The sequence below is a fragment of the Bidens hawaiensis genome, unplaced genomic scaffold (assembly GCF_021521415.1).
Source record: "Bidens hawaiensis isolate Kalapana, Puna unplaced genomic scaffold, B.hawaiensis_p1.1 tig00044655_1, whole genome shotgun sequence".
Lineage (NCBI taxonomy): Eukaryota > Viridiplantae > Streptophyta > Magnoliopsida > Asterales > Asteraceae > Bidens > Bidens hawaiensis.
Window position 1 is genome coordinate 82,832 of NW_027497921.1, and position 22,125 is coordinate 104,956.

Here is a 22,125-nt window from a genome sequence, read left to right on the forward strand (position 1 = left end):
GGTCAGTTTGTGGAAACAGAGTCTGATAGTGGTGAGGTTGTTAGTGGAGAGAGGATGATGATGATGATGATCCTGATGATGATCAGGATGGAGGCAATGATAATGAGGAAGAAGAACATGCTGATGAACCAGAATCTGATCCACCATCATTTGTTGAAGGCGAGCATAGATCCAAAAGGAAGCATGATCAGAAGAAAAAGGGAAAGGTTGGTGAATCCTCTAAGAGACCAGTTGCCTATACTAAAGAAGAGGAAGACGAGCCAGATTGTCCTCCCAAACGGTTGAAGAAGACGAAGGTCTCCAAGAAGCCTTCTCCTTTTGAGGCACCTTCACTTGAGGTATATCTTCCTTTGACTTCTGAGATGGTTTCTCATTCTTTAGTTACCCAAACCGCCCTCCCACAAACCACCATTCCCGACCCGCATGTAGGATCACCTAGAACCCTAGCCAAAGCTATTAAATCCCTCCAACATAAACAAATCAAGATCACTAAAACCAAAACCACAACCAAAGTAACCTAACCTAAGGCTCCCACCAAACCTAGACCAAAGATTATTCTTAGGAAGAAAATCGCACCCCAAAAGCTATCCTTAGTAGACCAACCAATTACCCCTCCCGATACCTCACCAGCCAAATTAGATAAACCTATGCTCTCTATGTTTGAGAACATACCCATAAAGTACACACCTTATAGCTCATGTGCAAGTATGAGAACAAATTGTATGTTGTATGATTAACTAGAACTCATTCAGCGTAGCTAACTTTTAGTATGCACGCAGGTGAGTAGAATGAGGAAGATCGCTTGAGGGGAGGCACATGGCATGGACTTGAAGAAGCTGGCATCTCAAGGAAATGTTATGTTATTTAAAGACAATGTTTTATGTTAAATGATTTGGAATGCTCGTTAAGACAAGAAATATGGTCATGTAATGAAATGGTTTGAATGTTTTTAATATTCCGCGAATGTTTTTAATTAACTTTGATAATTTGAACTGTGTTTATGAGTAAATCCAACGTCCAATGTAGGGCACCGGGACCGGGGCCTTACAGACTTGATCAACACGTTGCAACAAATAATCAACAATCAGCAGGAATTGACAAACAATAATGCGGTACAGAATGTTGAGCATCATGTTGATTTGGGAAAGCTGACAGATAGAGTTATTCAACTGGAGACTAATCTTCCTGCTACTTCAGATCTTGTTGATGAGTTTAGGAAGCAACTGGGCACTTCTCTGGGTCGTGCTTGGTTGGATTTTGAGAGACTTGAGTCTCATGTTTTTGGGTTGGAGAATTATGAGAATTTGGAGGTTAGGAGGTTGAGGGGTGAAAGTGATAGATTGCAGGTTTTAGTGGATAGAATGCAAGAGATGATTGAGGAGGAACGTATCGTACAAGGAAGGACGTGTTAATGAGTCGCTCATCAATCGGTACCTCGCGGTCATGGAGGTTATACGATTGACTGATCAGGATGTTGAGGATCTGAGGGCTCACGTGATGGGGATGTTCAGACGATTTCTACGTGTAGCTGAGCCAAGGGCTGAGAAAGTAAGTCGATGACAAACCTTGCTTACCGATTTAGCCACTGATGCCAAAAGGGTCAGAGCTCAAGGAAGTGTACATGGCTTCCTCTACACTAGAGTGATAGGTACATATGGTGGAGAAGGTGGGTCAGGCTCAAGACTGTTGATGAGCCTGAAGTAATTGTTGGGACCGTTACCGGCATCGAGCCTGTTGTTACTACTGCTGTTATGTCTGAGCAGGTCAGTACAACAAGCTGAACACTTGTTGCACCCTCCACTAGTGCACAAGTAAGTGTTGAGTTCACCACCGCTATGATTGTTCGTCCCGTGGTGCAACCAGTTGCACAAGGTGGTAGTGATGACGGTGATGATAGTGATGATGAGGACGATGGTGACGAGTCTGATGGTGGAGATGAGGAGGATGACCACGAGCATGACAGTCTTGATGAACCTCGTGATGGTGGTAATGATGATGGTAGTGGAAATGGAAGTGGTAGTGGTGATGCCACTGAAAATAAGGTGGCTGATGTTGAGCCGTCAAAGGAGGCTAAAAAGACGAGGGAAACGGAGATTGCGGTAGAGGCTGCACTCGGCTCTTTTCTAAATGCTTGTTGTTTTGCAGGTACCATTCCCGTTGTTGAAACAGCTGGTGAAGAAAATAATGATGATGATGACGGGATCAACTATTCTCCCAACCCCGATGCACCACCAACTCGGGAGAATGTTGAGCCAACCGTTAACAAGCATGTTGTCACTTCTGTTCCTGCTCCTGCTCGAGGTAGACCAATAAGAGGAATAAAATACTATAGCGTGAGCAGATTGGGAAGCATGCGATCGAGGTCGAAGCCGTATCATGATTTGAGTCTCATTGTGTACGCCAAATACCACAAAGACAGCAAACGTTGGGCTGTCAGACGTACAAATGGAGATCTTACATATCTTACTACACGAGATATGCACACCTTGCCGATACTTGACATGAATTTCTTTCGAAAGACGGTGAATTGAGACGACGAGGTGAACTCTAAGGAATCATTTTTCAAGAATAATATTTTGAGAAGACAATGGAGAGATGGCTACCCGAAGTTCGCTGTCAATCCGGGTAGGCCATTCAAGGTGAAGACGATCAATCCTTACAACAACGAGCTGTCCAAAGAAAGACTCTACGGAATGCCCGACAATCATGGCGAGCCGATCTTTCATAGGACGCCTTTTGAGGATGACTTTCTTCACGACTTTATCGCATGGGAGTTCGACAACCAATTTGGTGACGTCATCATTCATTGCACTCGCAGTCACGAGCTCACGTTCTTTGATGAGCACGAACTGGCTGGACTTGGACTCAGCGACCCGAGGAAACTCGTAGAATCGCCCCTTTGCACAGTCGAAGATGTCCGTCGTGACAACACGGACGCCATCGTTGGAAAGTTCAACAAGTTTGCTAGACTACTTGTTGAAAATCAACCATTCGAAGAAGATCCAAACGAGGTATTCGAATATGAGTCCGAGTGCGAGTGGTGAGAAGGAAATAAGGCAAATACCAAAGACTAGAGGGAGATTGTAAGGCCCGGTTTTGTTTATTTAAGTATTTCGTATTTGTATCGTATCAGTTTACGTTTATATGTATTGGGCCCGAGGCCTTGATGTACTTGAAGCCTATTGGGCATTTGTTAATGGAAATAGAATATGAATTACACACACTATATAAGATGCGTGTAAAACCATACTCAAATAACCCTTTGCAAAATATTATTGTCTAACTCTCAAACTCTCTCTACCTCACCCTTCTCTCTCAAACTTTCGGCTCCCATAGCACCACCACAAGATCCGAGATCTCGGTCTAGCTAGTTGTTTCTGCCAACTACTTGTGAGGTTGATCCAAGAACGACTAGTACTTAGTTTGTTGTGTTGTATGATCCGGTCGCGGGACCTACATATTATATCAATTGAAACTTGTTCACATCAAATCCCTAGCTGCATTAATACTGTTTTTCTCCATGGAATCCATTGCTATATATGAAGTAGAATTAAGTCAATGTAACAATTAAGTGGCTGTCTATAGAGGGAAAAGAATGAAAGTGCTTGCATAAGAGGGTTGGGGTTTTCTAGTTACAGGTTGTTTTTGGTTTAATGAAATAATCATTTCGTTACATAAGAGTTATAACTTAGTCTTCTGAATAGAAGCACCTACGAGAAGAAAACCAAAGTATGTTTTGGTGAAAGTATGTTTTTGTCTACGAGAGTTATAACTGTTTAATGAAAGTATGTTATAGGTGCTCTAGTGAAAGTTGTTTTTTTTATCATAATTATAAAGCTAGTGGCAACATATATAATTTAATTTATCTCATAAAAAGTAATTGGCAACACAAGATGATCAAAGACAAAAAAGAATTAGTTTTAAGTATTGAGGCACACTACTTTTGACCTACATATATCTTTCTAATGTGTGTTAATTTTCTTATAACCATGTTCCGTATTAATTAATTATCCTTTATGTAATAGATATCTGTTTGCCGATTTTAGATTATATGTATGGCACTAGAATTGGGTAATCTATAAGAATTCTCCCTTGCATTTTTTCTATGAAACGTCAATGTGTTCTCGCATAAATGGAATCCGAGGTAATGTTTAGTACATCACCATGTCAATGTGTTCTCGCATAAACGGAATCCGAGGTAAAGTTTAGTACATCACCATGAGGATAAAACATGTTACACAAAGAATCTCATTTCCTATAACCTAGGACATATATATACACATATGTGTGTGTGCGCGCAAACACAGTTGTTTGTTCAGATAATTTGGTTGGTATGATCTTTAGTCAAACTTGAAGTCTCTAACTTTCTCTACTTTTAATGGACCTTAATGAGTTAAAGTGGAATGCAGAACCACATGTTTTTGAAGAAACTGTCTTGGATAACTTTTTGATTCATGGTGCATTATTCCATGCATGTAAATCAGCTTTGCGATGACCATAGATCTATTTATCATAAATACCACTTTCTATTTAAATCGACTACTAAAACATAAGAACAATAATAGTATAGTTAAAAGAAAATCTCAAGAAACAACCATACATGGTAAATAAAAGGCAAAATTTGCGAAAGATTTCATTAAATATCCTTGTTCTCTAGTCATTATATTGTTATGGCATCTTAGTCATTAAATAGCCGTGGCATCCGATTTTTCCTAGGCCTGAGTTTTCCATGATATTGATCTGGGTCACGTTCAACAGTTGATGTGGTGGGAACTTTTGCATCATCATGAGTATCTTCTACTTTAGAAATGACAGAAGTTGTCTCGTCTTCATTATCAATAACTGCCTGCAATTAGTTAATAAAACATTAGATTGAAAAAGAAACAATACATGATACAACATGAAGACAAAACTAACGTGAATATACCGATGAAATGGTCGTAATAGATGAGACTAATGGAATATGTGGCCCCCATAACAGTTTGTCTGCCAATTCTAATTCATAAGGTGTAATCTTTGCAAGAAACTCGACGTGTTCATCTTCATAAGGTGTAATCCATACACACACATATATATCTATATGTATATGTGTGTGTGTCCTAGGTTATAAACACATATATATAATGATTTAATTGGAATTTCAAATAATTGTATTTGGAATTAAAACTTTCTAAGAGGAAATGGCATTTATAGGAAATGGAATTATGAAAAGATTTTGCATTTGAAAGGGCGCTTGTTTTGTTGGAATTTATTTTCAAAGGAATTAGAATTTATCAAAAAAGAAAAATTGGAATCTACCAGTACCACTACGGTCACAACCTACCAAATGAGTTGACCAGCATCCAGCGTGTTAACCGACGTCGAATGGGTTAACTAGCGTCAGATACTTTAACCATCGTCGAAGTTATCAACGTGTTAACCAGTATTGGGGATGGGACACGTTAACCGACGACGGATGCATTAACTACCTCAGGCGTGTTAACCAACGTCAAACCTTGAATGCGTAAATCAACATCGAACGCGTTAACCGACATTAGACGCATTAATTGACATCAAAAGCATTAAGCGGCATCAACAGGTAAACAACTACTGTGTCGGATGCTTAATCAACAATGTAAGCCTGATATCTTAACCTGCCTCGGACGCGTAACCAATGCCGGACGAGTTAACCAGCATCAAACTTATTATCGGTACTCGACGCATTAAAATGCATCAACCATCGCCGAATGCGTAAGTAGGTTAAGTTCCTGTCCCTCACATTCAGTTTAGAGGCAACATGGTGATGATGAGAGATTATGCATGTAGATGGTTTTCAGTAGTTTGATCCTTGAACTGAACGAGTTTTACCTTACCGCACTGTCGTACCTTCGGACGAGTGTTCACGGGCGTTAGCCTTAGGTGAGGGTTTTTCCTAGACCGAAAGACGAGTGTATCCCAATGTGATAAATTTAGCCAGTAGCCAATTTAAAGGATTCGTTGGCCGTTAAAAAAATGAAAAGAAATAAACAAAATGAATAACAAAAGTAAACGGAAAACCCCTAAAAGGTTATGCCAAAATTTAGTTTCTATTTTAGCCAGAGAAACATTAGTTACACATACTGATCAAGTTTGTACAAACCTATCAAAACCATAAGTTTCATCGTTCAACGAAACCTTAACCAAACCAAAACTATCATATCAGTTTTCAACAAAATGATCATTTCCATTTACCTGTTTCAATGATTTTTAAAGAACATATAATCTGGATGATGTACATCCAGATTCCTTAGCCAATTGTCAGTTGAATTTATGAGTGACTTTATTTTCTCAGTCCCATGAACTCCATCTTTGGTCCAGTCAGCATCCTTGAACTTATAGACAGCGAGACCAAATATCTGTAACGAGAGTTGACATGGCATTCGGGCTTCATGAACCTGCCTGGCTGTTGATCCACGAGGGTGCACCCCGTTCCCATCTGTACCTGGATGGTCAACCGACACCATTTTAAAACGCGCTGGGTCGGGTATCGGGTTTTGATCAAGCGGGTAAACTTTTGTTTCCCTGAACTCTTTTCGTCCACATCTTTATAAATAATTTACGACTGATACGATTACAAAAGAATATATTACTACTATTTAATACGCTTACAAAATATTATTCGGTTTATTCAATTTGGTTATCCTATTAAACCAGTTGTTATTCAGCTTATTCAATTGAATTCAGTTTGGTTATCTAGATAAGCAAGATTTGTGGAACCGATAATCAGACCCAAAACCGAATTCACAATTTGGTTCGGTTTTTTCCGGTTACGGAAGGTGCTCGTTTTTTTTTTGACCCCCCTAGGGTCGGGAGCAGCTTTACAACCAAGTTTCTCAAGTGTCCCGATAAAGTTGCTCAAAAAATTGTTGTTCCCCTAAATTCATTCAACTTTTATCATGTGTTCCAATCCTCTGTAACTTTTTATTAATGTTAAAAATTTAAATTAGGTGAGACAAATGAAAATCTTGGTAACAATTTAGTGATTATTTATTTACAAATCTCTTATATATAACAATAACTAAACTTGGTTATTATTTAGTGAATTTGTTTCCTTCATTATTACCTCACACTTAAACTTAATTGAAAAAAAAAAGTAGCAATTATTAGTAACCAAGATTCATATATGTGGCACTTGGAAGTGTGCATAAAACCGAATTAACCGACTTAACCGGACTGATACAGCTGAACCTAACCGAAAACCAATGGGTCGGTTTTGGCTTTTTTTATAACCGGAACTAGCGGGTTAGATATGGTTACTCTTATATCCATAATCCAGAAAACGAACCGACCCACAATTTAGTAAACCAAGGTTAATCGACCTCAACCACTACCTTTAACCGATCCAAACACAAAGACTTGGTAAAAGTTTTACAAATGTCTAATGGTAAAGCTCAAATTATTCAAGCCCACATATATAATAACAGATTATTAAGTGGCTAAAACATTGCAACCCCAAACTTTCAAAGCAGTACATTGTTTTGGGCTATTATAGCCAGACCCAAAAATTTCATGACCAATTCTAGTTTGCAATTAACCAACATATGACCAACCCGAATCAACTTGTAAAATCAATTAACCATAGCCCACTTAACTATAACCGATCGGTTATCATTCCCCAGTTAATTGATAGTTCAGTTATGGTTTTGGTTACGATTACGACTACGGTTTTGGGGCAAAACCTACCCAAGCTTTCACTTGTCTCCCTTAATTTAAAAATATATATATATGAATCATTTAAAAATTTTATATAGGATAGAAATACCTAATGACTAAAAATAAAATTCATTGGAACACCCGGAAAACTTGGGAACAATTGGGTGAAGTTTTCCGTGAAGGTCACCTTAATATTTGTACTATACCCATTTGATAAAACGTATAAAAACCAGTAAAAGAGGGTCTTACTTCTTAACGGTGTTGACAAGGAATGAAAAGTCAAGAAACTTGTATCAACATTTTGGAGAGATGGGCCCACAGGTATTCTGTATATCGGGTACCTACAAAATGAGGGTATAACAAGTTGGATCTTTTTAAATCAAGTAAAGAACATAGGTAAAGAAAAGCTTACCAAGCTACAGAGAGCCAGCTTGACTGAGTCAAATCACAGCTCCTGTATGTATTCAGTTCAGGAAACTTGAATTCAAGATCCGAAATCTGTAAGTGAAACGCATATTAAAAATTGTGTATCACGCAGTAAAATTACATCTGATTTAAGAGTTGGATTGATGTTGTATTGATGTGCTTTGCGAAACTAATGTGATATTCAATAACTTATGTTTAAGTTTTTGCATGAGATAATTTAAAGTTGTAACTTGAAATAATCAGATAAGTTATTTGAGCGTTTGACAAATTCTGATTATTGTAAAACAATGGGAAAAACGTACATTTTTTACACTGATGAAGCTTTAATATTTAAAATACTAGTCACAACTCATTTTCTATTCGAGAAAGTGACAACATGTTTAACTGAATCAACTACAACGGAGGTGAAACTATCAATAAATAAATGAAATAAAGCCCTAAAAACCTGTCTTAGGCCTATGGGCCGTATTCACGTAAACCTTTATAACACAATATTAATATCTATATTTAATATTCTCAACTATAAGAATGCTTTATTATACATTATTAATAAATCTATACAAAATTATGAAGCATTTAGGTGGTCACATTAAAACCTCTAAAAATAGCAATTCTAATCTAGGCTATCTAACACTATCTTGATGGTGATAAAGGTATATTGGTGATCTTAACTTCTAAAAAATCAAAAAAACAAAATTGCATAGGCCATTTGCATGGTTGAATGACTTGCCTTGCTGGCAAGCGGTTCACGTTGAAAGGGTGGTGCACGTTCAAAATACTCTAAAACTAAAAGACCTGGAGGGTTCCTTATTTCCGCCACGTCATCAGAATCTTTTAAGGCCACTGGAGCAGGTCCACCCACCTCATAGCTGCTGCCATCACCGCTAGATGACTCATAGTCACTATCCTCACCCACCCGTCTATACATAATGAAACATTGTAGGTGCGGATGGATCAAAGTGAAAGTACCCTTTTCAGATATAGAGATTTAGGTTACCTTATGCTTGTTGTAGGTGTGGATGGGTCAACATAAAGTTGAATTGCGGATAATGACGGTGCATAGTATTGAACAACAGAATCGTGTTCGTTTAACACCAAAGGAACTCCAACTCCATACGCACTCCACTCCTTAAATGATTCCCAAAGATCACCAAGTAAGAAGTACGGGTGGTAATCGTCTTCATGATTCCTCCATCCCTTTATGCTAGTCTATGTATAAGAATCACCACAAATCATTTAACAAACTAAAAAGTTGAAACACGTGAAAGAATCCCTCACCTCATGCATACAAATTACAAACAGATAACAAATGTGCACTTTTATATGTGAACAAATTCAAGGTTGGCTATATAAAGTGTGAAGCGTTAGCTATGTAAATAAAACTAAAAACTAGTTATACGTAGCAGATAGTTATATTGTTAATACTTAACCAAAAAACACTCATATAACACACTTACAAAAAATTACTTATAGCATTATAACACAATTAAACATAAAAAACAGACTTATATATTATAAAATCAGGTGAAAACTAAATAAACAGGTGATTTAAAACATGGTTATTAAAAGCTCTCGCTTATCGCGCCTAGGCCCAATATATGTGCTTCTAGTTCCTAGGCCCACCTTGAAGTTGACAACACCTCTATTAGTATTGATGACGGATCAAGAACAATGATCATTTGAACCTTTACTACTTTTTACTTTTTGAACTTTTGATTTTCATATAATGAACATTATAGTTCTGGAATTACATTTGAATCTTGACTCTTTTAGAACTTTATGTACCAATTAAATGACACTAAATGTTATATGATAGCTTTTGTTTATTCTATATGAATAATAGTAATTAATAATTATTTTTATTCAAGTTTCTGTTTTTTCTTAGGCCTTCACATTTTGCAACCTGTGCCTAGTGCCTTTAATAAACATGATTCAAAAACAGAAACAGTTTATTCAAGCACACACAAAAAATATAAACAGCAGTGTAATTGGATAATAAATAAAATGCACATTTTAAAGAAACTGAGATAGTTTAAATTGTGAATAATAATAATAATAATAATACCTTGGGGAAATGCTGTGCAGTAACAAGTGGAGTGGTATGCTTCATGAAGCGATCCAAATTACTCAGCAAACGCTCCTTTAATTCTTCATGTTTTGCAGATTCTACTTGCTGCTGCTGATTGTACCTTCTCATCGCCGGTGGGCAGTAAAACCTGTCCTTCGGGCCACGGATCCGACTTGAATTCGACATATAAACTTCACAAATTCTTGAAATAGAGAATCAACAGAGAATGAATATGCAGTTATGTGTATGAAGGTTTTCTTGCGACAAATTGATTGGTTTATTGAGTTGAATTGAATTGAAGGTTTATGAAATTATTTTGTTAGGGTTTTGGAAAGAGCGAATTTGGGTCTTGGAGCAGTTTAAATTCTGTTTCAAGTATGTTACGTTACAGAAATGGTCCCTTCACTTTTTGATAAGCATCTTTTTTCTTCTCATTAATGACGTAGGCTTTTATAATCTTTTTACTAGTAAGGGACTAATAACGTTGTTTTGTATCACTAAGTTAGCGTTTGATATGCATGGATAACATACGAAATAGATTAAAAGCAGAATTTCCTTAAGTATATCCAAAATTATTTCACTTGCTAATCCTGTAATCCACGATCTCTTTTCTATCACGGAGCGTTTAAAGATTACTTAAAAGTAAGAGTTTTAAGTGTATAATAAGGTAATATATAATGTAAGAAAAATGCTTATAAACGGCTTATATTACAACTAATACATGGGTGCTAGCACCACTATGGAATATGAGGTCAGCTGAATTGGTGGTCCGAAGTAAGTTTTAAAATTGGACTCTTTTAGGGATACATAAGTTTGAAAAACTGTTGGCTTGGTTAACGTGTGATAAGAGGCTCTTGAATGAATTTGAATCATTAGCAATAAATTATACCCCTAACCAATGGGTAACAATAAAAAAGAAATTCGGACTCTATCAGTTGATAACTATATATTGATTTACAAAGTAAACCAAATGTCACATTTTATTTATCATACGTGCACAAATATATTTAAAACATAAACTGAAGCATGATAGTTTCTGGAAATTCTTTAAGCATTTAACGTCACATACATGTTACATAATACTCAAAAGCTACAGTGCAAATTAATCAAGAAAAAAGACTTTTGCGTATTTGGGATGTCGATGGACATTCTCTACCGTTGAAGTCATGGCATATAAATTACTACGTTTAATTACAAACTTTTCTGGATGAATTTTTATTTAATATTATACATGTTTACAATGTTAAATTAAAAAACATCTCATTACATTCTTTTGACATTTTTTTAAATATCAACTATGGCAGGCGTCACCACTACAAGTGTGTTGTTGATCCTGCCACATCTAAAATTAATGGTAAATTTTGTTAATTTAAATTTCAAATTAATGTTTTAACACTTATCAAATGTTAGCCAATGTTAGTTTTATCTTAAACTTAATATAACACATATTTAAATAACTTTTAGAAAATGACAAAAAAAAAACTACTTCATGTAGTATTGATCAATGAACAACATATGTTCTAAATAGTAATAAGCGTTTCACATGACAGTTGTTTATCATAAAAACTACTGAGATATTCTCTGTCTTTTGATGAACATATTTGTTACTTTTAAAAATTGCCCAACACTTTGATTATGTATTATACTTTTTATACAACATTTTCGTAGGTAAAATTGTTGGATTTAAGCACATTAGTAATGCTAAAACGGTAAATGGTTAACCATCTCATTTTTTTTTATTAAATTTGTGTGCCAATCGATAATTTGATAACCCAATTAATTGAATTCTAGGCCAATTATGTGGAGACTAATAACGGTAACATATTTCACACTCAATTCAAAGAACTAATAAGTATTTCAAAATTTCTTTTATTTGACAATTGTTGATTATTCACAACCTAATCAGATAAATGTTTTCGGGACAAATACGAAAAATAGAAAAAACGATGGTTAATCTACACCAAAGACGCTCTCTCGTTTGGAATAAGAAAAAAAATACAAGAGGTACATATTGAGTTTGTCAAAAAGATTCATGCATACGCTTTTTTATTTGGGTATTCATATTTGCTTCTATATTTTGTTGAGGTATCAAATTAGTACGAAGACATATAAGCTGGAATACGATCAACAAATTAAACAAAAGGCTAAATTGAGTTAGAAGTTTAATTTCTTTAGTGTATAAATTGAAAACTTGTGTGTGTGTATATATACTAGTTTAACCACGTGTGTCACGCGAGTTACTTTTAGTTTTTTTTGTTTTCTCCATAAGCCGACTTACATGCATCAAAACGTATCATTATTATATAAAATGGTTACAATAGAAAACTAATTAAAAATTAAATCAAAATAGCGATATAAGTATTGCCTTCCAAATAGTCCTCTTAGGTTATGGTCTTGCTACTGTCTTCTGATTGGACCTCTAGAGTTCAATCCACTAAGTATGCCTCCTTTGTTTCCTTTTTTCAACGGAAGCCAACAGGAGTATCGCCATCGTTATTTCCGTTCTTTGCCTATTGTGGCTATCAATCATCTAGCAAAGACAAAATAAAGAAAACATCTATGGTTGATGCCTCACTCGAACTCATCCCCCGTAGGATTACTCATATGTTCAACACAAATTAATAATAAAATGAAACTTGATAATAATAATAATAATAATAACAGCAACAAGGATAATGATGATGATGATGATGATGATGATAATAATAATAACAAGGTAATACCCGCCGTGTAGCGATAACGAAGCGATTCAAACTCGGTTAGTTAAGTTCATTACAACACCGACACTTAATCAACCGGATAATTCTGTAAACGTTCAAAACGGTAACGAAAAATGTACAACATATGATCAAAATGACATGAATTTAGTCGGTATCAGTTAGGTTCGTTATGGTACCAAAACTAAATCTAAAAGTAATTAGTAGAACCCCATAATATTGGTAGCGCCCGCATAGCTAATAATACAAAATAATAACATATTTAACACGATGGTTAAAACCAGGGTGTCGATAAAACTCGGACGTTGTGGCGACGAGTCAATGTGAATTCGGCTGGTATCTGATATGTTCGTTATAGTTCAAGAAATAAACCCAAATAACAAATTTGCCAAATTAAAATATCTAAAACAAAAAAAGAACACATAAAATAATCAAAAATATAAAGCATAACAAAAAAGACAATATATATATATATAGTTAAAACCAGGGTGTCGATAAAAGACAATAACATATTTAACACGATGGTTAAAACCATGGTGTCGATAAAACTCGGACGTTGTGGCGACGAGTCGATGTGAATTCGGCTGGTATCTGATATGTTCGTTATAGTTTAAGAAATAAACCCAAATAACAAATTTGCCAAATTAAAATATCTAAAACAAAAAAAGAACACATAAAATAATCAAAAATATAAAGCATAACAAAAAAGACAATATATATATATATGCCTCATTCATAGAAGCCTCGAACTTGGGTTGCAATTTTGGTTTAGTTTAATCAAGCAATGCAACAACCAATACACCACACATACATAATTGATTGCAAATCACATTGGCTTAAATAAAACCATGAAAAACTAATAAAATATTACATCAATTTTATGTGCCATCGGCAATTAGATTTTTATCTATAGTGTAATAATAATAATAATAATAATAATAATAGTGAGATGATAATCGATAATTACGAAGAAATAAGGTAAAAATTAGACCTTTGTGAACAACTCCGAGGATGTTTTATGACAGAACAATAACCGATTTGAGGATAAAGATTGAAGTGAAGACTAAGAGTAGAAAGGATTATGGGTGTATATGTGACACATGGGTTGAAAAATATATTTTTAAAACATATTAATAAATATAACCTATGAAATTTATAAAATAAAGATAAATTAATATTTTTACAACCCAATTTACCGACACACATGCCAATAATGCAAAAGATAATATTTAATTATATGGTTTACATTTTTAGTGCTAAACTAAACCATTTTGGTGGTCTTTAATTTCTTGTCTAGCTTTAATTTGGTTTGCCCGTAACAATCTGATCCTATATGGAATAGGATTCCTTATAAACCAATATCCAATGACATAACCCATTTCGTGTTCTTGACATAGTGTAACATTCCAAAATTTTCAAGAATAATATTTTACTCCCTCCGTCCCAATTTAAATGTCCTATTTTGACTTTTCAAGTCTTTCTTTTGCAACTTTGACCGTAAATATTTTTGTTCGTGTTATATAATACTTGATGAAAATTATATCAATGTAAAATACATTTAAAACTCAATCCATTCATATAATTTTCATCAAGAATTATATGACACGAACAAAAATATTTACGGTCAAAGTTGTAAAGGAAAAACTTGAAAAGTCAAACTAGGACATTTAAATTGGGACGGAGGGAGTATATATTATTTATCTATGATAAAAAAATTACTTGATTTAGTAGAGACTTAATAAAATAATAGAAATGAAAGATTATGGACCAAAAAGGAAAGATGGGCCCTAGGTCCATGGGCTTAAGGGAGTATAAATACCCCTTAAACCCTAAACCTTTCCATTTTTATCCATCTCTACACCATAGCCTACACCTTAGAAAACACACACAAACACCATCCTTTATCCCGAGCCAAGATCCGAAGTTGAGAACCCGAGCTTGATAGTGTTAGAGCGTTGTGACGAACCAAAACAACATCAAGACTAGACCGTGTTCATAAACCGACTCGTTTAAGGTACGTTTATAACGAGAACTTGTTCGTTTAAGTTCAGATCTAGTCTAGAAATCATAGATTTGTTTGAGTATGGTATAAACAAATCCAACGCAACAAATATCACTGAAATCCATTAACAATTGATAGGTTAATTTGTCAATGAATAATCGGGTTATAAACAAGCAAATCGCACCCTTTAAACGTAAATGTTGGACTGATTGGATGGTTGGGGTTTGTTGGCGCTGGTATGGCGAATCCTTTGATACCAGATTCGTGTAATTTCATTAAGAAATGAGGATTTATTGGAAATCCTATGGCTGTTGACTGTGTATTGTTCATATCGATTTTGACTTTAACCTCTGAGTCAAAGTCTGGATAAGATTGATGCAATTCGTTATGATAAGGTAACAAATTAGTTAACCAATTCGTCATGGTAAGATAACGAATCAGTTTCCCAGTTCGTTATGATCAGATAACGAGTCAAGTGATTCGTTACTCACCCAATTCGTTATGTTAAGATAATGAATCAAGTCACGTCTAGATAACGAACTAGATAACGAACTAATTTAACAAATCAGATCATGTAAAGGACGAATCAGATAACGAATCAGGTGATTCGTTACTCACCAATTCTCTAAGTTCTGATAACGAATTAGACCACGAAGCAGGCTACGTTCAGATAACGAATTAGGCTTAATTCGCTATAACGAATGTGTGGGAAAATAAAATAATAATTTAAAATCCTAATGGAAAATGTGTTAAGCCGGTTAATGGAAATAAAATTTTTTCAAGCTGACCTGGCAGCTCGACCCCAGCCAGGGGCTCTGCCCCTTGGACCCTGCTAGGGGCTTCCTCCCTAGACCCCGCTGCCTGGGGCGCTGCCCCTGGACCCCCGTTCGTTGAGGGTTATAATTAAACTAGAAACGCTATATGGGTAGTGATAGTTAATTGATATGTGTAATTGTTATACAGTTAGTCACATACAGCTAAAGAAGGGAATAACTATTAACGGTGAACGTAACTGCATTCAGGTGAGTTTGTAGCCCCATTCCTTGTTATGTTTTCGGGGTTGTGTGTATACTCGATGTGATTAGTTAATACACTTACCTTAAGTGGTAAGTGTATGCTATATATGATATAATGGATAGATATGAATGATTGCTTGTTGGTACGTGAACAATCTTTGGATATTGCGCGTACTGTCAGGTTATAAATAAAGATATGAATGTTATATGAAATGTATAGATGATGTATGAACGTTATGAATGAATGCTTTTCGGGACGTGAACGATTCTAGGATATTGCACATAACGACAAGGAGTATGATTGTTAAATGAATGATGCGAAGAACACCTAGAGTGTCTTAATGCTACGATGTAACTATTGTATATGCAAAGTAAGTGTATGCAGGTACAGGAATGATAAATGAGTTCTACGTGTGACGTAGTAAGTTAGGATGACAAATCCCCCTAACTTCCGTCGGATATAGACTTGGCATGTGATGGCGTAGTTAAGGACTGTGGGCCTTATACGTGTTATAGATGATAGTTGAGAACGTAGTTAAGGACTGCGGGCCTTATACGTGTTATAGATGATAGATGAGAACATAGTTAAGGACTGTGGGCCTTATACGTACTTCGGATGGGATCCAACATAGGAAAGGACTGCGGACCTTATACATGCTGTAATTGTATTGTGGTAGCATAGGGGAGGAATGTGGACCTCGTACGTGCTATGAACTAGGTTGCAACATAGGAAAGGACTGCGGACCTTGTACGTGTTGTTATTGTAGGATGGTATAGAGAAGGACTGCGGACCTTGCATGTACCATAAATGGTGAACATAGGTAAGGACTACAGACCTTTTACGTGTTCATGACCTTGTGTATAGCTATTGATATGGTCCAAAATATACCTATTATTATATAAATATTTCTACACTTTTTATTACTTTTGAGCTAGTTTTTATATGATATTACATGTAGTTGGCTCATATTTGAATTTTTAAAAGTTTCATATATAAATAGGCTAAAATAGAGTATTTAATTTGGACTAACAATGAACTTCAAACAAAGAATTAAACTCTATTTATGTACTAGATTACATACTATGAAACAAAAGTTTAAAAGGGCTAGAAATTATTGTTACACTCATGTGTACATGAAGCAAAGAATCTGTCAATTCTTTTTAAATTAATTACTATATTTACAATTTTTATATCACTAGTTTTACCGATTATTTTTATGTTTACTAATTTAATAAAATTTAATAGCAGAATGCATGATTATAATTAGTATGGGCTGCAAGTTAGATTCTTAAAATGGGCCGAGAAATGAGATAAGGTTTGAAGCAAGTTGAAGTTTTTAACCTACCAGAGGGGAATATAATTGAAGGTAGACGCCAATCAAACAGGGAGCAGAGGGGGAACGCAAATCAAGAAGCCCCTTTGGGGTTTAATGAAAGCAAAGAAAGAAAATAATAAGCTCCTAAGCACGTCAACAATAGTCACGGCAAATTGGAATTAAAAACCAGGCTAGCACGTCAAGCTCGCACACACGTCAAAAAGTCTCAAGCCAATAATGAATTATTCAAGCAAGCAGCTAGGTGAATTAATTTAACCATGCTAGTAGCTCAATCATATTTATTTCTTTTTACGATGACCTGTAATATATATTTTATATTTGTTTCGTTCGTAGTTATGATTGGCTAAATATTAGACTGCCTGGGTTTGGATGAATACTTTTTAGACTCGTATTATTTTCAGTGTTGGATTATTTATTGATTGGTTTATGCTTTGGTAAAGTTTTTATTTTATTTGGTTGTGATGCATATGCGTATTTGGTATTAATTTATCATCAATTTATTGTTCCATATGCGTCTATGTGAATGTCTTTCATGTATGGATGCATATTAGGTTGTTTACTGTGTTTACAACTAGTTTATGGTTTACAGTTAACGTATTTCATAGGAACAGTAACTGAGAGTTTAGAGATACCTTATATTCTGTCACTTGAGAGACCGGGAGGTAATTAAGTGTCGTCTTTTTTGGTCTTTTGTGGGTTTGGGTAGTGATTGCACGGGAGTGAGTTACCCTAGATTCCTTTAGATTCTGACAGATCCGAATTATAACTGAATATAATAAGAATACCCCTTTCGCCTTAGGGTGTTTTGTGATTAGAGAGACCAGGAGGTGATTTAATCTTTGGGTACCTTAGCATAGTTAGGTAAGGTGAGACCGAGAGGTGATCCGAACCATTTAATTGTTAAGCTTACATGATATTTAGGGTTCTTAGGTATTGTTGGTGAGATCGGGAGGTGATCTAGCTTACTATAGTTATTCCTTAAATTTCATATTTTTAGAATATTGTACCAATCATAAATCAAATTCCGAGAGTTTACGAGTTGACTAGTAGGATTCCTTGCCTAGGTAGTTGTTTCACCCTATTTGAGTTCTAAACCGATTTTTTCATGTCTAGTTTAGAGTAAGTATTATTTATTTTATATTATTTTAATATTTAATAATAAAAAAAGACAAAAATCAATAAAATCAGTTTATTTAAGTTATTAGTTAGAGTCTAGTTTAGGCGTAGCTAGTGTCCTTTGGGTTCGACATCCTGACTTCATTATGCTTTACTACAGTTGATAGGTACACTTGCCTGTCTAGTGGTCTAGCATTAGGATAGTCTAGATTTATAAATTTAAAACTAGAGTGTCTAAGTTAGGTTAGGTTTTAACAGACCGCGTTTTGCACATCAGGTATAGACGACGGACTATGAACATACTCTCGGTAGGCCGAGGTAGGTAACAGTATGTATGCATGAATGTATGTTGGAAAGGTAACTAGTTAAGTATGGATATGTATCTTCAAGTATGTATGTATGTATATATGTATGTATGTATGTATGTATGTATGTATGTATGTACGTATGTATGTATGTATGTATGTATGTATGTATGATATTTGTATGTATTGTATGTCACTTGATTAACTAGAACTCACTCAACGTAGCTGACTTTTAGTATGCACGTAGGTGAATAGATTGGGACAACTAACTTGAGCGGGCACATGGTGGGTGAATAAGAGACCGACATCTGAAGACTCAAGATGTTTTAATGTTAATTGACTTTTATTTTGAAAGACAATAATGTTCAATTAACACTACGTGAAAATTGACTTTCGGCCACACGAAAAAAGTGTGGCCGTAGGCCTTTAGCCACACACATTTGGTTCAGGTCATATGTGGCCAAAGGTCGCGACACCGTGGGTATGATATGGCCACACACAGTTTTTAGTGGCCTTATGTGGTAATAAGTGTGACTAAAGGGTACATGCATTAGTTGCTGGCCATCAAGAAGCCTCTCCAATAAGTGTGGCTAAACGGTAGAAAATGGCCACACGACAATTTACTATGAGTGACCATTGCACGTATATAGCCACATGAATTCATGTTTCAGCCACATGATGTTTATATTATTGTGGCCAATAGGGTTGTGTTAAGCTTGCATTGTGACCTATACCGTGTGGATATAGCAAAGAAATGGCCACTTAAATTTAATAATAGAGTGGCTAATTATATGATATAGACACTGGATGTTACATTAAAAGTGGCTAAATATGTTTACTTGCCACTCAAACACTCCTTTGTAGATTATAGTGTGACCATTTTCTTACCGTTTGTCACACATAATGCTTTTCGTAATTTAAAGTGTGGCTATAGTAAAAATTTTCGTCACACATAGTGAGGTATTGTGTGGCTAATCATATCTTATAGACACTGGAGGTTATTGTGAATGTGGCTTAAAATGTGAACTTGCTAGTAAAAAACACTTTTGTAGTTTGTGGTGTGGCCATGGTCTTACCGTTTGTCACACATAATGCTTTTCGTAATTTAAAGTGTGGCTATTATCAAACTTTTCGTCACACATAGTGAGGTACTGTGTGGCTAATAATATCATATAGACACTGTAGGTTGTTGTCAATGTGACTAAACATAGGAAGTTGCCACTCAAACACTCTTTTGTAGTTTGTGGTGTGGCCATTGTCTTACCGTTTGTCACACATAATGCTTTTCCTAATTTAAAGTGCGGCTATTGTCAAACTTTTCGTCACACAAAAATGTTTATGTTGTGGCTAATGGTCATTTATAGACTCTAATTTTTGTAATTTCAGGTGTGGCTATTGTCTTACTTTTGGCCACACCTATTTAATGTGTTCTATGTGGCCAAATTGTGTGTAATTAAGCAATATATAATTACTTTTATTTTTGTGCAGTAATATAAAACAGCTATAAGCATGCATGACAAAACAAAATTAGAAACAAATTATAATAACAATAATATTCACTTAAGCAAATGTATATGCAAAATATCTTACAAAATACAAAAATAACAACTACCTATATACTAGCTAAGGCGTCGGTTTTCTTGGCACTGCTCCTTGTCTTCTGTTGGTCACCCGGTCTATCGTTGTGTGTTAGTGCACGGTTTTGCGTCTGGAGTCTTTGTATTTATCGTTAATGTTTATTTGATAATTAATGTTATATTTAATGTTTATATTTAACTAGTTCGTTAAGACTAAGTCTAGTTCGCTAGGGATGTTAGCGAACTAAGACTAGTTCGTTAAGGTTAAGTCTAGTTCGCTAGGGATGTTAGCGAACTAAGACATTATAATATAATCCCTCCTGATTCGTTAGGGGATGTTAACGAATCAGGGGGTGGTTCGTTATGTTAAGTTATGTAACGAAGGGGAAGCTGGTTCGCTAGGGGATGTTAGCGAACCAGATCACCTTCTATATATAGTGAACTACTGTTCACTTTTTAATTTAAGTTTTGAGCTAATTAACGAACTGCTGTTCAATCTCTCTCTCAAGCTTCACCTAATATTATACAAACATTACTGATAACTTATTGATAATAGATATACATATATACAACACTGAATCGATGTTAATTATGAGCTAGATCTAGTACTAATCAGATATTCACAGATCTGAGTTCTGTTATTGTTTTCGATTGGTTTAACGGGATCAAACAAGTGGTATCAGAGCTGTTGGTGCTCGTTTTACACTCGATTTGGTGTTTTAATTATTTCGTTTTTGTTAGTTTTCGGTTTTGTTTGGTTTTGAATCAATTTGTATTTGATTTGGTTGAATTATGGACGAATTAGATTGAATTCGTGTTGATTAAGGTATTATAGAGGTTCAGTTAAGAGGAATTGAGGTTTGGATTGGATTTGTGTGTTTTGGATTTGGATTCGGTTTAAGTTCGAAACAGGGGTGTGTTTTTGGTCAAATTGGATTGGTTATTGAGGTTAATCGATTACGAGGATATGTGTATTGGATTCGGAATTGGTTTACGAGAATTTTGATTGGTTATTTGTGCAATTTGGTTGAGTAACGAGGTTGTATTACGAATTTGGTATTTCTGGGTTTCTGGGTTAATCTTCATAATTTCTGGAAATTAGTTTGAAGATTTGAAGATTTGAAGATGAACTTGATTCGTTATCTTCTTCCTGGTGATTCGCTATATGTTTCTTGGTGATTCGTTATCAACAGTGTTACTTCGCTACCTTGTTCGTTAGCCAGTTCGTGTGAGTTATTGATTCGTGTTATCTAGTTCGTTAACTAGATTAACCGATTCGTGTGACACGTGTTCTTCTTGGGATTTGTGTCATAACAACCTTTGCCATGTGGAATAAGGTGTCAGAGTTTGTTACAAACGGTTGTAACAACCTGATTCGCTATAGTGTGATTCGCTAATCCACTGTAGCTGATTCGCTAAGCATTCCTTAGTGATTCGCTAAGTTTATGTTGGCGATTCGTTACTGATTATCATCTGTTTCGCTAAACTAATCCTTTGTAATTCGTTTGGTCAATTCGTTAAGTTGACTTGGTCAATTCGTTTGGACAATTCGTTAAGTTGACTTGGTCAATTCGTTTGGTCAGTTCGTTAAGTTGACTTGGTCAATTCGTTTGGTCAATTCGTTAAGTTGACTTGGTCAATTCGTTTGGTCAATTCGTTAAGTTGACTTGGTCAATTCGTTTGGTCAATTCGTTAACTTGACTTGTGATTCGTTAAACATTCATCTCATTCGTTATCTGTTTCGCCATTTGGGTGATTCGTTAACCTTATTTGTGATTCGTTAAGTTGACTTTCGATTCGCTAAAACATTTACCTCATTCGTTAAGGTACTTCGTTGTTGATCAGTCTTAACTTCGTTAAGGATTGATTCGCTATAACTGTTTACAATTC

At 35.3% G+C, this 22,125-nt stretch overlaps 1 protein-coding gene across 1 annotated transcript; it reads right to left on the reverse strand.

Moving 5' to 3' along the window:
• Nucleotides 1-5,987: 5,987 nt before the first annotated feature.
• LOC143595086 (uncharacterized) lies at nt 5,988-10,404 on the reverse strand. The gene is made up of 6 exons (XM_077074220.1): nt 10,163-10,404; nt 9,095-9,306; nt 8,790-9,017; nt 8,084-8,188; nt 7,921-8,012; nt 5,988-6,460 (listed from the first exon to the last, which is right to left on the reverse strand). Exons 1-6 carry the CDS (start codon nt 10,349-10,351, stop codon nt 6,216-6,218), a joined length of 1,071 nt encoding a protein of 356 aa, XP_076930335.1. The 5' UTR covers nt 10,352-10,404; the 3' UTR covers nt 5,988-6,215.
• Nucleotides 10,405-22,125: the final 11,721 nt, after the last annotated feature.

What these genes read in the sequence shown, in the direction of transcription:
- LOC143595086 (XM_077074220.1), bottom strand. Translation starts at nt 10,351, where the DNA reads ATGTCGAATTCAAGTCGGATCCGTGGCCCGAAGGACAGGTTTTACTGC. An exon ending in CTGCACAGCATTTCCCCAAG is followed by an intron (nt 9,307 to 10,162) that starts GTATTATTATTA and finishes TCTTATACATAG; the next exon opens with ACTAGCATAAAGGGATGGAG. An exon ending in AGCTGGCTCTCTGTAGCTTG is followed by an intron (nt 8,013 to 8,083) that starts GTAAGCTTTTCT and finishes CTCATTTTGTAG; the next exon opens with GTACCCGATATACAGAATAC.